At 44.4% G+C, this 12786-nt stretch overlaps 1 protein-coding gene across 3 annotated transcripts in view; it reads left to right on the top strand.

The window, feature by feature from the left end:
• The window catches only part of ZCCHC17 (zinc finger CCHC-type containing 17), a 58201-nt gene that overhangs the window by 27507 nt on the left and 17908 nt on the right, over positions 1–12786 (top strand). For all 3 annotated transcript variants that reach the window (XM_029946944.1, XM_029946945.1, XM_029946946.1), the window contains 3 exons: positions 2528–2628; positions 4443–4534; positions 11079–11179. In XM_029946944.1, the coding sequence (XP_029802804.1) occupies positions 2528–2628; positions 4443–4534; positions 11079–11179 (294 nt within the window). The remainder of the gene's footprint in view (positions 1–2527; positions 2629–4442; positions 4535–11078; positions 11180–12786) is intronic.

Genomic DNA, 12786 nt, shown 5'->3' with positions numbered 1-12786 from the left:
TATAAGTCTAATTACATGAAATAGAAGTTGGGGTTTTGATTTTTTACTTTGCTTTTCTGTTTGGAGTGTCATTGTAACTACTGTATTGTAAATGACGGAAAATAATTGCATATGTTAAAAAAATAAATTGTGTTATATTCAAAAAATAATAAAATCTTTTTTAAGCATTTGTTGGGGCAACTGGGTGGCTCATTCGGTTAAGTGTCCGACTCTTGGTTTCACCTCAGGTCATGATCTCGGGTTCGTGAGTTCAAGCCCCGCATCAGGCTCTGAGCTGACAGCACAGAGCCTACCTGAGATTCTCTCTCTTTCTCTCTCTCTCTGCCCCTCCTCCACTCTGTCTCTCAAAATAAATAAAAAATTTTGATAAACAAAACAAATTAAATAAAATTCTTTTTAAGCATTTGTAATCCTACTGTGTACAATTTTGTGTTGTACTTTTGTTACTTACATGGGAAAATGCTGGTTGTTTTCAGTGTTCCACCCAGAGAGGGTGGTTAGATGTTTACTAAAGAGTGGATGATGGATATTTTCACATCATCTTTTGAGCAGCGTTTTTAATGGACCTTTTGATGGCTGTACCACAGTTGACTTAACCATTGCTCTGTTGTGGAATATTAGGTGGTTTCTAATTTTTTTGTCTTATAAATACATTGAGTATTTTGATGTATGTCGCTTTTCCTGATACATCTCACTTTTTAAGTGTCTATGATTATTTCATTAGGACAATTTTCCAGAAGTGATTGGGTCATATTAATTATTAGAACTCTTGGTTGCAAGGGACAGAAACAGTTGAGAAATGTTTTGACTCTTCTCATTGGGATGTGCAGGATAAACCTGGCTTCCCTAGGGCCCTGTTGTCTCAGATTATACACCCCAAGGGCTTTGTCTCTTACCTTAGCCGTGTTTTGCCACCTGGTGGCAAATATGGGCATTGGTAAATTTTTGTAGTTCATAATCCTGACAGACATTTTGAAAAAAATGAATTGATGTCTTGTGTCTGTCCCTGGTCAGTTGCTGCTGCCAGCAGGTGGGGCATCTTGATTGACTAAGCTTGTGTCATGTGTCCAAAGTTGGGGGTATGTCCGCTTCAGCCAAATCACGGGAACTGATCAGATTTATTTTAGAACATAGGGAAGGTGATGTTGATTAATGCTTTAATAACTTATTCCATAAAAATTTGAAATTGTTGGGACACCTGGCTGGCTTAGTCAGTGGAGCATGTGACTCTTGATCTCAGGGTCGTGAGTGCCAGCCCCATGTTGGATATAGAGATTATTAACAAATAAAAACTTTTAAAAATCTGAAATTGTCTAATAAAAAAAAAGGAAAGAAAGCAAGGAAGGTGGTTCTCCCAGGAAAGGAGTTTGGACAGACAGGGAAAGGATATCTATTATAAATATTTTATTAAATTATTTAATGACTTTCCTCTGATTTAACTTTTTTTTATGTTTATTTTTGAGAGAGAGGGAGACAGAGGATCTGAAGCAGGCTGTGCACTGATAACAGAGAGCCCGATGTGGGGCTCAAACTCACAAACCGTGAGATCGTGACCCGAAGCCAAAGTTGGATGCTTAACCAACTGAGCCATCTAGGTGCCCCTAAATATTTTAACTAATTTTATTAAATATTTTTGCCACTCTTGATAGTGATTGCTAAATGATTTCTAAAATTTTATACTAGCTCTAGCAATATTTCTTACTTTACTCTCACCAGTGGGTACTGTTATTTTTTAAGTATTTTGCTAATTTAATGGATTAAAAATAGGACCTTGTTTAGATTTTATTTTTTCACTTGACAGAACTATTTTCTGTAATTGTGATTTCAATGGCTGCTTACTCTTCCATGTGATTCATTTACCATGGTTTACCAAGCTAATCATTTAGGTTGCTTTATAGGTTTTTAAAAAACTTTTATAGGTAATAATACTGCAGGTATTTTTCTATACCCCTAAGTTTTTGCCTCTGTTGGGTTTTTTCTTTTGGAAAAATTCTAATGATGGTATTCGTGCATCAGAGGCATAACCATCTTGATGCCTTGCTTTCTAAGACTTTCATCAACTTGTGTTTTTACTAGTGTAAGTGTGGTTTTTGTATCAAATATTTGATAACATTGAGCATTATTTTTCTTAATTTTATTTGTTTTTAAAATGTATATTTTTGAGAGAGAGAGAGCGAGCGAGCATGCAAGTAGGGAAGGGGCAGAGAGAGAGGACAGAGGATCCAAAGAGGGCTCAGTGCTGACAGCCGACAGTCCAAATTGGGGCTCTACTGACAACCCTTGAGATCATGACGTGAGTTGAATTTGGACGCTTAATCGATTGAGCCGCTCAAGCGCCCCTGAACGTTATTTTTAAAGAGTATTTGTTGATTAGTACAAAATGTGATCCCAAATTGTTTTAATTTACAGTTTCAAATTAACAAACATTTTGCAATGAATTCTCCATTCCCATCTCCTCCTTACCTTGTTATTTAGAATATAAATACCACATATACCTGTGCTTTATTTCATTGCTTCTTGTGCCCAGGTTTGGTCCATCGAACTCACATGTCATCCTGTCGCGTGGATAAGCCCTCCGAGATCGTAGATGTTGGGGACAAAGTGTGGGTGAAGCTTATTGGCCGAGAGGTAAGGTTCTGTGTAACTCTTGTGTGGTGAGAAAGCACGAAGACAAACTAGGGGCATGGTGTTGGTATTTTATGATGGTGAGTGTGTATGTGTTATTAACTGTTGCCCACGATCTTATTTTTGAATCTTGCCACTGTGTTCCGTCCTGGCTGGCCTGTAAACTAAGAAGGAGCGTGGTGTAAACTATAACAAGTGTGGTGCGATAAGAACACGTTTGTAAGACTTTCCTCCCTGAAGTTTATCCAAATGGCAGGTGGAAAGGAAAAAACAAATAAGAAAAGAACCAAAAAGAGAGAAGGAAACTGAATTTCTGGAACTAGTCTTTATCATAAACTTCAGAGAAGAGCTGCCAGGTACACTTTAGTTTGGACCAAAACAAAGAAAGACACAGAGTTTACCATTATTGTCCCTAATACCTGGCACCGCGCAATGTGAGGGAAGGGAGAAAGGTCTGGCGGAGCCTGTTTACAGCAACCCCCTTGAGGGCACGCGGGCTGCGGGTGTGGGCAGCCTACAGGAGAAGCGTGATCCTGCTCTTCTGCCAGAGAGTGCGAGGGAGATGGGTCTGAAAGAGATGCCGTCAGTAATATTTGAGTGCTTAACATGTACTAGTGTGAGGGATAGAAGAGCCAACCAGACATAGGTGACCTCAGCCGTTACGGGGCTTATACAGAACGTACCTGGAAGAGAGAGGCATAAAAGTAAGCAAGCATATCTATAAACTAATTGTAAGTTAGGGGTGCCTGGACAGCTGAGGATCTGAGCCCTCTTCGGATTTTCTCTTCCACCCTCCGCCCCTCCCCTGCTTGCACGTATGTGCTCTCTCTCTCAAAAATAAATGAACATTTAAAAAAATAATAATTGTAAGTTATAATAAGTGCTGTAATGGGCTCAGGCCGTATCAGAGATAGACTTAGATGAAGTGGTCGGGCACACGCTCTCTGCGGAACTGACACATGAGCTGAGACCTAAAAGAAAAGGCACTGGCACAGGAGAGGCTGGGATAAGCATGCTTCAGGCCAGGAGAGCCGCCGATGGAAAGATCCTGAAATGGAGAAGGGCTGCAAGGGTTGGAGGGAGCAAAAGAAGACCATTGTGGCTAACAGTCACCTTCATGTTTAAAAATGCTCTAAGGGGCACAGGGTGGCTCAGTTGGTTGGGCGTCCGACTTCGGCTCAGGTCATGATCTCACAGCCCGTGGGTTCGAGCCCCACGTTGGGCTCTGTGCTGACAGTTCAGAGCCTGGAGCCTGCTTTGTATTCTGTGTCTCCCTCTTTCTCTGCCCCTCCCCCGCTCACTGTCTATCTCTGTCTCTGAAAATAAAAATAAAGACATAAAAAAACTTTTTTTTAATGCTCTAACAATAAATGAATAAAAATTTTTGAAAAGTAAAATAAATGAAAATGCTCTAGACCAAGTCCAAAGAGGGATCTAGTCTAGTCTGGAATATTTCAGAAACTCATTCTGGGCTCAGGGGGCTTTGAACCGATCATTATACTGAACTTGCCTGGGCAAAGGGCTTTTATTTTTCTGCCTGGCTACCTCCACAGGCCTTGAATTTCTGAGCAACCATTTCTGTCTTTCCTCCCCAGAGGGACAAAAGTAAGGTAAAAACCATTTCCTACAGAAATTCTGCCACAGGATCTATTTATTGTGCTCATTAGTACCCTCAGTGTTCCTAGAACAGGACCTCAACCATTGGGGGAACTCAGTGTCTGCTATGATGATAACAACTTTGATTATTAGATAATTTTAGACCTGCAGTCTAACTGGTGTCTCTTAGCTTTCGGTGACTTTGCTTTTGTCTCTTACAGATGAAAAATGATAGAATAAAAGTATCCCTCTCCATGAAAGTCGTCAACCAAGGGACTGGGAAAGACCTTGACCCCAACAACGTTATCATTGAGTAGGTAAAATGTTTGGAAAGGCTAAAATCCTTCTACTTCTCAAACTAAAGAATGCTGAGTGAATCAGGCTGACCCGGGAACTCTACCATTTATAGTCCATGATACTGAGGAGTTAAGTAGCCTTTGTGATATTTGGATTTAGAGGCATAAAGTGTAGATCACACCGTACTGTGTAGAGTTCTAAGATGGAATGCTAACATACAGATCTCCTGGCACAGAAGCACTCCATCCGTGCTTTTGTTTCCTTCCCCTTCTTCTCTTTCCGCATCAGCCCTTTAACCAGTCAGCCAACACGCGTTCATGAAGCCCCTGTTCCTGGTCTCCTGGCACTGGGGCGCAGAGAAGACTGACCATGAGGGAGGGTAGGGTGATCTAGAAGCAACATATCTTGGGATACCTGTGATCTGAACACCACATCTTAGTTTTATTGGCTCTTCTGACTTTGCATTAAGAATGGAAGGTTTGCTGTCCATGTAGGCTAATGTCCGGTGATACCAGGAATTTGCTCTCTGTCTCAAAATCTATCTTGAATATATGCCAGTGGGATTTATGATCAGAGGTTCCTGGTTCCCTAAGGCTCCTTGTTTCCAGTGTTTCAGAAAGCCAGCCGAATCACGTGTTTACCTTCAGGTGAACCATGACTTCAGGGGCACCTGGCTGGTTCAGTTGGCTGAGTGTCTAACCCTTGACTTTGGTTCAGGTCCTGATCCTAGGGTTGTAAGATTGAGCCCTACATTGGGCTCTGTGCTAATCATGGAGCCTGCTTGGGATTCTCTCTCTCTTCCTCTGCCCCTCTACCCCACTTGTGCAAATGCTTTCTCTAAAGAAAAGAAAACCATTATTTTATTGCTTTTGATACCGTTAAAATAGCACATTGTGCTAATCAGGCTAATCAGGTGCTCTCTGTAGCAGTTATGTTATTGATTAACTTAAGAAACAAAAAAAAATGTTTGAGTGGGATCTTGGTGTGGAAAAGTTTGGAAACCTGTATGTTTATAGTTCTAAGCAAAATTAATTTGGTGTTTATTTTGGAGAGAGACACACAGAGCACGAGTGTGAGAGGGGCAGAAAGAGAGGGAGACAGAATCCAAAGCAGGCTTTGGGCTGCAGGCTCTGAGCTGTCAGCACAGAGTCTGACGCAGGGCTCGAACCCACGAACTGTGAGATCATGACCTGAGCTGAAGTTGGATGCCTAACTGACTGAACCACCCATGTCCCCATAAGCAAAATCAGTTTGGATATATACGACTTTTACCTAAAAGGGGGGAATCAATATTTATTAGATATATACTATGTGTCAGACACCAGGCAAGGCAGTTTCCATGCATTTGTGTGTCTGATTCTCATAATAACTTCCAAGTGGGTATTACCTTTATTTTACTTATGTTCGTAGTTTTTTTTTTTAAAGATTTTATTTTTAAGCAATCTCCATACCCAATGTGGGGCTTGAACCCACAACCCTGAGATCAAGCATCGTGTGCTCCACTGACTGAGCCAGCCAGGTCCCCTGGATTCCTAAATTCTATCTTGATGCTTGGTGATAGGTAATTGGCCTTTGGTTAATAACAGATGATAGTGGGTCAAGGACCTGAATCTAGGTGTCCTTGATATTAAAGTTAATGACCTTTTTTTTTTTTAATCACATGATGCTTCTAACTGTTGCATGTGACTTAGAGTTTTTCCATATTTCTGTAGTTTTGTCTCTAAATATTGATATGTTGGTAAGTCTGATTATTGACAATATACTTTTCAGTTACAGTAGAACTGTTTTATAACTCAGAACTCAGTAATGTTATTTTAAGTCTGGCATTTATTGATTATGTTATAATAAATTGCTTCTGCTCCAAAGAATCCTGTGCTATAGACAGACTCATTAAAAAGCAGTGGAGTTTCCAAAGCCACCCTTTTAAGGGTAAAAATGTAAAACAAGTAAGGTAAAAGAACTGCCTCTGTGCCTCAAAACAAGCATAGGGAACGGGCTCCCAGTTTTGGGGCTGTCCATGTTTCTGTGTGTAGGCTATTTCCAGTAATAACCAAGTGGCTGAACAGTAACTTGTATTGAGACTATTTCTAGACTTACATCCAGGAAAGAAGCATCCTGTAGTGGAATGAGAAGAGGTGTTAGGCATAAAGCAGAATGCGTCCTGGTTTGCTGCAAGCTGCTATATGGCCTTGAGCAGACCACCTCGCGTCTCTGAACCTCAGCTTCTTCACTACCGGATGGAGAGAGCGATGCCTACATTTCAGATATGATGGGATGATCTCAGTGCAGTCTTGTTTTTAAAGAGTCAGATTAGCGTCTAGTCTGTAGTAGAAACTTCATAGATGGTGGCTACTTGTAGTTAGTGTTTTGTTTTGTTTTTTTCTTTAATCTCTATTTTTGAAGCAGAGAGACAGAGAGCAGGGAAGGGACAGAGAGAGAGGGAGACACAGAATCTGAAGCAGGCTCCAGGCTCTGAGCTCTCAGCACAGAGTCTGATGCAGGGCTTGAACTCACAAAGCGTGAGATCATGACCTGAGCCGAAGTCCACCACTTAACCACTTAACCACCAACCAGTACCCCATTGTAGTTATTGTTTTAAAAGATCTCTTCGTTTTTACTCTGTGGTTAGCACAGCTTTTCTCTTGAAAGAAAGAATATAAGACCCAGGAGAACAGGGGATGTACCTCTTTCTTATCTCCCATAGCACCTGCTGCATAATGCTCTTTTAGCTAATGCTTTCTTTTACTCATTTATTCAACAAATATCGTGGGGTTTCATGTTCTACATTAGGTGCAACAACAATAGCAGGGTGTCTGCCTAAGAGCCTTAGTGTAATGAGATCATTATGCAAATAACTTGAATACAAGGCAAATGTGATAAATGCCAAAAGAGCAGGTTAAAGAAAGAATTCTAGGAATTAGCTTGAAGAGGACAAATTGGTTCCAGGCCCTGGTAGTTAGAAGACAGGTTGCACTTGAACTAGGTGTAGAAGAATGGATACGATTTTGTCAGGCAGCAGGGCAGAGAGTGGTGTTCCAGAGAGAAGAAATGGGTTAAGGAAAGGCCCAGGACAGGGAAACACAGGGCACAACGAGGAGTCCTGTTTAAGGAAGTGGGGGGGGGAGGGGCAAGTACTAGAATGTCAGCCTAGAAAGGTATGTTGGGGTCCGATTGTGGAGAACTTTGACTTGACTGTGCCAAAGAGTATTATTAATTTTCCTAAAGCCTTTGAAGGATAGAGGCTCCTGGTCAGGTTAATCTGTCCTAGGATCCCATTATCTGACCTCGCCTTCCTATGCGCAGTGTCCTTGTGCCGTCTCCAGCCACCCAGTTTGTCAGCTGCCTTTCGTTTTGTATTTGTCTTAACATTTTGTCCCTTCAGTCCCAGAGTGCTAAAGTGAATCTGCAAGTGGAAGGGTAAAAGGCAGTTTCCAGTAGGTTTAGCCAGACTAGCATCGTCTTTTAGAAGAGTATTTATGGGGGGCACCTGAGTGGGTCAGTCTGTTAAGCATCTGAATCTTGATTTCAGCCTAAGGTAATGATCACACAGTTCGTGAGTTTGAGCCCCGTGTTGGGCTCTGCACTGACAGTGCAGAACCTACTTCAGATTCTCTCTCTCTCTCTCTCTCTCTCTCTCTCTCTCTGCCCCTCTGCTCGTGCTTACTCTCTCTCAAATAAACTTAAAGAAAAAGGGTGTTTGTGGTTCACCACTCTAGTTGTCCGTGTGTGTGTCTCCCTCTGCTGCTAGACTGGTAGCTCCTTGAGGAGACGGGCCGTGTTCTGTCATCGTAACACACTTACTCGCATCACCGCTACCAGCACTGATGCCGACTGCTTATTAGTTGAATTGGGAAAAAAAAGTTTTATTTAATTATGTGCAGTGGATGGACTGGAGGAGGAAACTTGGAGGCAGGGAGCCCCGCCAGGGGATTATTACTATTTCGATGTGATGTGGTTAAAAGCCTAAACCAGCACAATGACAGTGAGCACAGAAAGGGAGATGTGGTAAATGACACATTTGTGGAGTTGAGTATTAGGTGGGAGTTATAGTATGTTAGAACCCACAGAGCATTGGAATTGACTATAATGAGAATTTGTTTAAGCTGCAGCTCACAGCCACTTGAAACTCAGCTCCACAGACCAGGACATCTGAACGGCAGGGGTGTGTAACTTGCTCAAGTTATGTCCCCAGGATCCTGCTCTGCTCTTTAAAGAAAAAAAAAAAAGAATTATTGTGGTAAGAATGCTTACCGTGAGCTCTACCCTCTGCGAGATCATGGCCCGGGCCGAAGACAGACGCTTGACTGACTGAGCCACCCAGGTGCGCTGAGCTCTACCCTCGGAACAAAATTTTCAGTGTATTATATGGTATTGTTGACTGGGTACAGTGTTATACAGCAAGGCTCTGGAACTTAGTTCATCTTACTTAACTGAAATGTGCTTTCTGATAAGTAACTCCCATTTCTCTCTCTACTTGCCCTAACCTTGTTTTTTGTTTTTTGTTTTTAATAAATGTTTATTCATTTTTGAGACAAAAAGGGAGAGTGGGGAACGGCACAGGGCAGAGCCTCTGAAGTGGGCTCTGTGCTGACAGTAGAGATCTTGATGTAGGGCTCAAACTTATGAACTGTGAGACCATTACGTGAGCTGAAGTCGGACACTCAACCAACTGAGCCACCCAGGCACCCATTTTTTGTTTTTAAAGATTTTATTTTTTAAGTAATCTCTACAACCAACATGGGGCTTGAATTAACAACTCCCGCATTGGGCTCTGTGCCAACAACTCAGAGCCTGGAGCCTGCTTCAGGTTCTGTGTCTCCCTCTCTCTCTGACCCTCCCCTGCTCACGCTGTCTCTATCTCTCAAAAATAAAAAAAAAAAAAAGGCAAAGTTAAAGAGGTTTAGGTAAAGAAAAAATATTTGGGGTCAAGAGCACAGAAATATCAATGTTCATTCATTGATGCCGTTGCTTGCCAAGCCTTGGGCTAAGGCTCTGGGAAAACCAAACACAAGCAAGATACTGTAGGAAGGGCTTGCAGGCTAGAGAAGACACACCAGTGTATCAGGCTATAGAGTGTGATATGTGCTAGGACTGAAGTGTGTTTGGCTGCAGGTTGAGTTTAAAAGTGCTAACAGGGCGTCTGGGTGGCTCAGTTGGTTGAGCGTCCGACTTCGGCTCAGGTCATGGTCTAGCTGTTTGTGGGTTCGAGCCCCGCGTTGGGCTCTGTGCTGACAGCTCAGAGCCTGGAGCCTGCTTCAGATTCTGTCTCCCTCTGTCTCTCCCTGTCTCTCAAAAATAAATGTTAAAAAAATATATATGAGAAAGCAATTGAGGGTAACACTTCAGTTGAACATTCCTGAGTGCCTGTTCTGTGCAGGTCCTGTGTGTCATGGTAAAGGTAAAAGAGCCATGACAGCTGGGGTGCTTGGGCTCTGCAGCTGGTAGGAGTGTGATTGGTAAACACACTACAGAAAACGGGCCGACGGTGTCTGATGCAGCTGATGCCCTACAACCCGGTACACTGTTCCATGCCTCCCTGGGACTAGGTGTTTCCCAACAGAAATGCATATATATCTGTGCACCGAAAGATGCGCTGGGAAGTTCACAGAAGCACTGTTCATAATAGAAACTACTCCAATACCTGTCAACAGCTAAATACCATACCCCAGTGAGAATCAGTGATCCGCAGTGCACACAGCAATACGCATGGATCTCCCAAACTAGTGAAAGAAGCCAGACAGAGAAGCGTTGTTCCATTTACATGATTTACATAATTCACAAAAATCGATAAAACTGTGCTGTTAGAAATCAGAATGGGGGCTACCCTTGGGGGAGGCATGGTGGCCAGTGGGGCCTTGGAGGTGCTGGCCACCTTCTGTTTCCCTATCTGAATCCTGGTTTCCAAGTGTGTTCAAATCATGAAAGCCAGTCAGGCTGTGCGCTTTATGAATGCCTTTCTGCACGTGTATTATACCTGAGTAGTACATTTAGAACTTTTCAGAATGTGAACAAAGAGATGAACTCTGGCTGAGGGCTCCAGAGAAGACCTGACAGGAGGAGAGGTGGTAATTGACTGAGCCTTGAAATGTCTGGGGTAGTGAGGTGGGAGGAGAGAGGGGAGGCAGTATTCCAGGAGCGGGAACTGCCCGGGTAAGGACAGTGAACCATCCAGAGAAGGTAAACTAAACCTGTTTGGCTAGAGCATCTCGCACAGAGAAAGGCCTCAAGCACCAAAGTAAGGGATTTGGGCCTGATTTTCTAGGAAGCCTTTGGAGGTCTTGTCAGGGGGCTTAGTGAGGTGAGTAATTCTAGCTCTGTCCTCTGCATCGGGGAGATGAAGTTGTCTCCGTCATAATTATTAATCCAGAGCCTGTCCCTAATGAAAAAGCACCTGTCTCCTGGTGCTGCTTTCACTGCTTGTTTCCCCATGCCCGACACTCTTCCTCCTTCCTTCCTTCTACCTGCCCAAAGACCAAACAAACCAGCAGACAGCATTACCTTCTAGGATCTCTGGCCACATCTCTTACGGGGGCCAGCGGTCAGTATCCTTTTCGTTTCAGGCAGGAAGAGAGGCGGAGGCGGTCCTTCCAGGATTACACCGGGCAGAAGATCACCCTCGAGGCCGTCCTGAACACCACCTGCAAGAAGTGTGGCTGTAAAGGTAAGGTGAGGGCTCGGCCGGGCCAGCCCTCCTCCCCTTGTCCTGGACCCTTCCTGGGTGAGGGGAGCCGTCTGGTCTGTGTGGGGCTCACCCTGCTTTTAGTCAGGCCATGGCCGCCCCTGCTCATGCTGCTGTTCCTCCTAGACTCTGATCAGAGTTCGAGTTCTTTGTTTCCTTTTCGGAATGCCGGCCCCCTGGATACTATACTGTCACCCCACTCCCCCTCTTCACAGCTGCTGCCCTGTCCAGGCAAGGTCCCCATATACTATGCCGGGAGGGGGGAGACTGGATTATGGTGAGCTCTGTAAAGTTTGATCTCCACGGACCATTATTATTCTGCAAAAACGAAGTGACTTGGAAATATATTCCTCAAGGATCCAAGTCAGACCCTTTCTTGCTCCTCTTTATCTCTTTAACTTCGGAGTTCTCACTACAGTATCCTCGATGTAATAGAGAGCACAGGCTAGCCCCCTCCTTGAAGCTGCCTCCTCAGGTTTCTTCTCAGGTGTTAAAGAAAGAGCTCACTCAGCCTGACTTCCCTCTCGGAGCCATCATGAGAGCGGCGGCCAGCGTTTCATTTCAGAGTGACCTCAGTATGTCACCCCTTCTCCCTTGCCTGCCTTTTTCCCTTCTCTCTTGAATTTTCTACAGCGTCTTTGTGCCCTCATCGATGTGGTGGGGTTTAAGCCCCTACTTACCATTAATGTAGAGGGAGGAAGGGAAAACTAAAATTGAAAGAACACCTACTTGGGGGAATTTTGGGAACATTCCCGGTATTTGGGAAATTGAATGCTTTATTCCCCTTGCAGGCGCCATTCAGCTTCTGGATTCGGAGTTGCAAAGTAGGTTACACAGAGCTTTTTGATGACCTCATAGGTTGGTTTGTGCCCCTGAAACAGGGTCTGAAGCCAGCTGGACAAACCCAGCCCAATGGCAGCTGTTCAGGGGCCCCTTGACAGCACAGTAGGCTCCGGGGGAGTGGGGTTCTCTGACCTTCAGCTCACGTCCACCAGGTGTTACACGGGGCAGAGAAGAATGATGACACGTGGAACTGGGCCCGGTCAGCAGAGACCCAAAGTGGTTGGTCTTGGTGCAGCCAGAAGAGCGCAGGGCAGGGAGGCAAGAAGCCTGGGGTAGCTTTTAGCTCCCCTGCTCTCTTTGTGACCTTGAGCTACTTCTCTGCTCTGGACCTTTCTATCCCCTGCACATGTGGTGTAGGATTTGATTATCTCTGAGGCCCTTGCCAGACCTGGCCGTCTGAATGTTGAGTGCCCCAGGTGACCGCCTGTCTTTCGACGTGTTAGCTTGGATGCGAATGCCACCCTCCTGCCGCTGCTCAGAGCTGTCTTCCCGTAGGGCTCGGCCTGCCACTCGGCTCCCTCTGCTAGGCATTCTGCTCTCTGGAGCAGCCTTCAATGTCACGAATAAGTTCAAATAGATCTTCAAAAATTACTTAGCCCCTTGCTGACGGAAGCGCAAGCTGCTTCCTATCTCCTCTGCCGTCCCCACAGCAGTGCCAGCGTGTCCCACGGCTCTGGGGCCAGCTGTGGTCTGACTCTGGATGCGCGGTGACAGAAAGTCTGCTCTGAGCCCAGCGGCCACACTGC

Source organism: Suricata suricatta, chromosome 8 (genome assembly GCF_006229205.1).
Source record: "Suricata suricatta isolate VVHF042 chromosome 8, meerkat_22Aug2017_6uvM2_HiC, whole genome shotgun sequence".
In the NCBI taxonomy this organism is placed as follows: domain Eukaryota; kingdom Metazoa; phylum Chordata; class Mammalia; order Carnivora; family Herpestidae; genus Suricata; species Suricata suricatta.
This window is presented reverse-complemented; position numbering and strand designations above follow the sequence as displayed.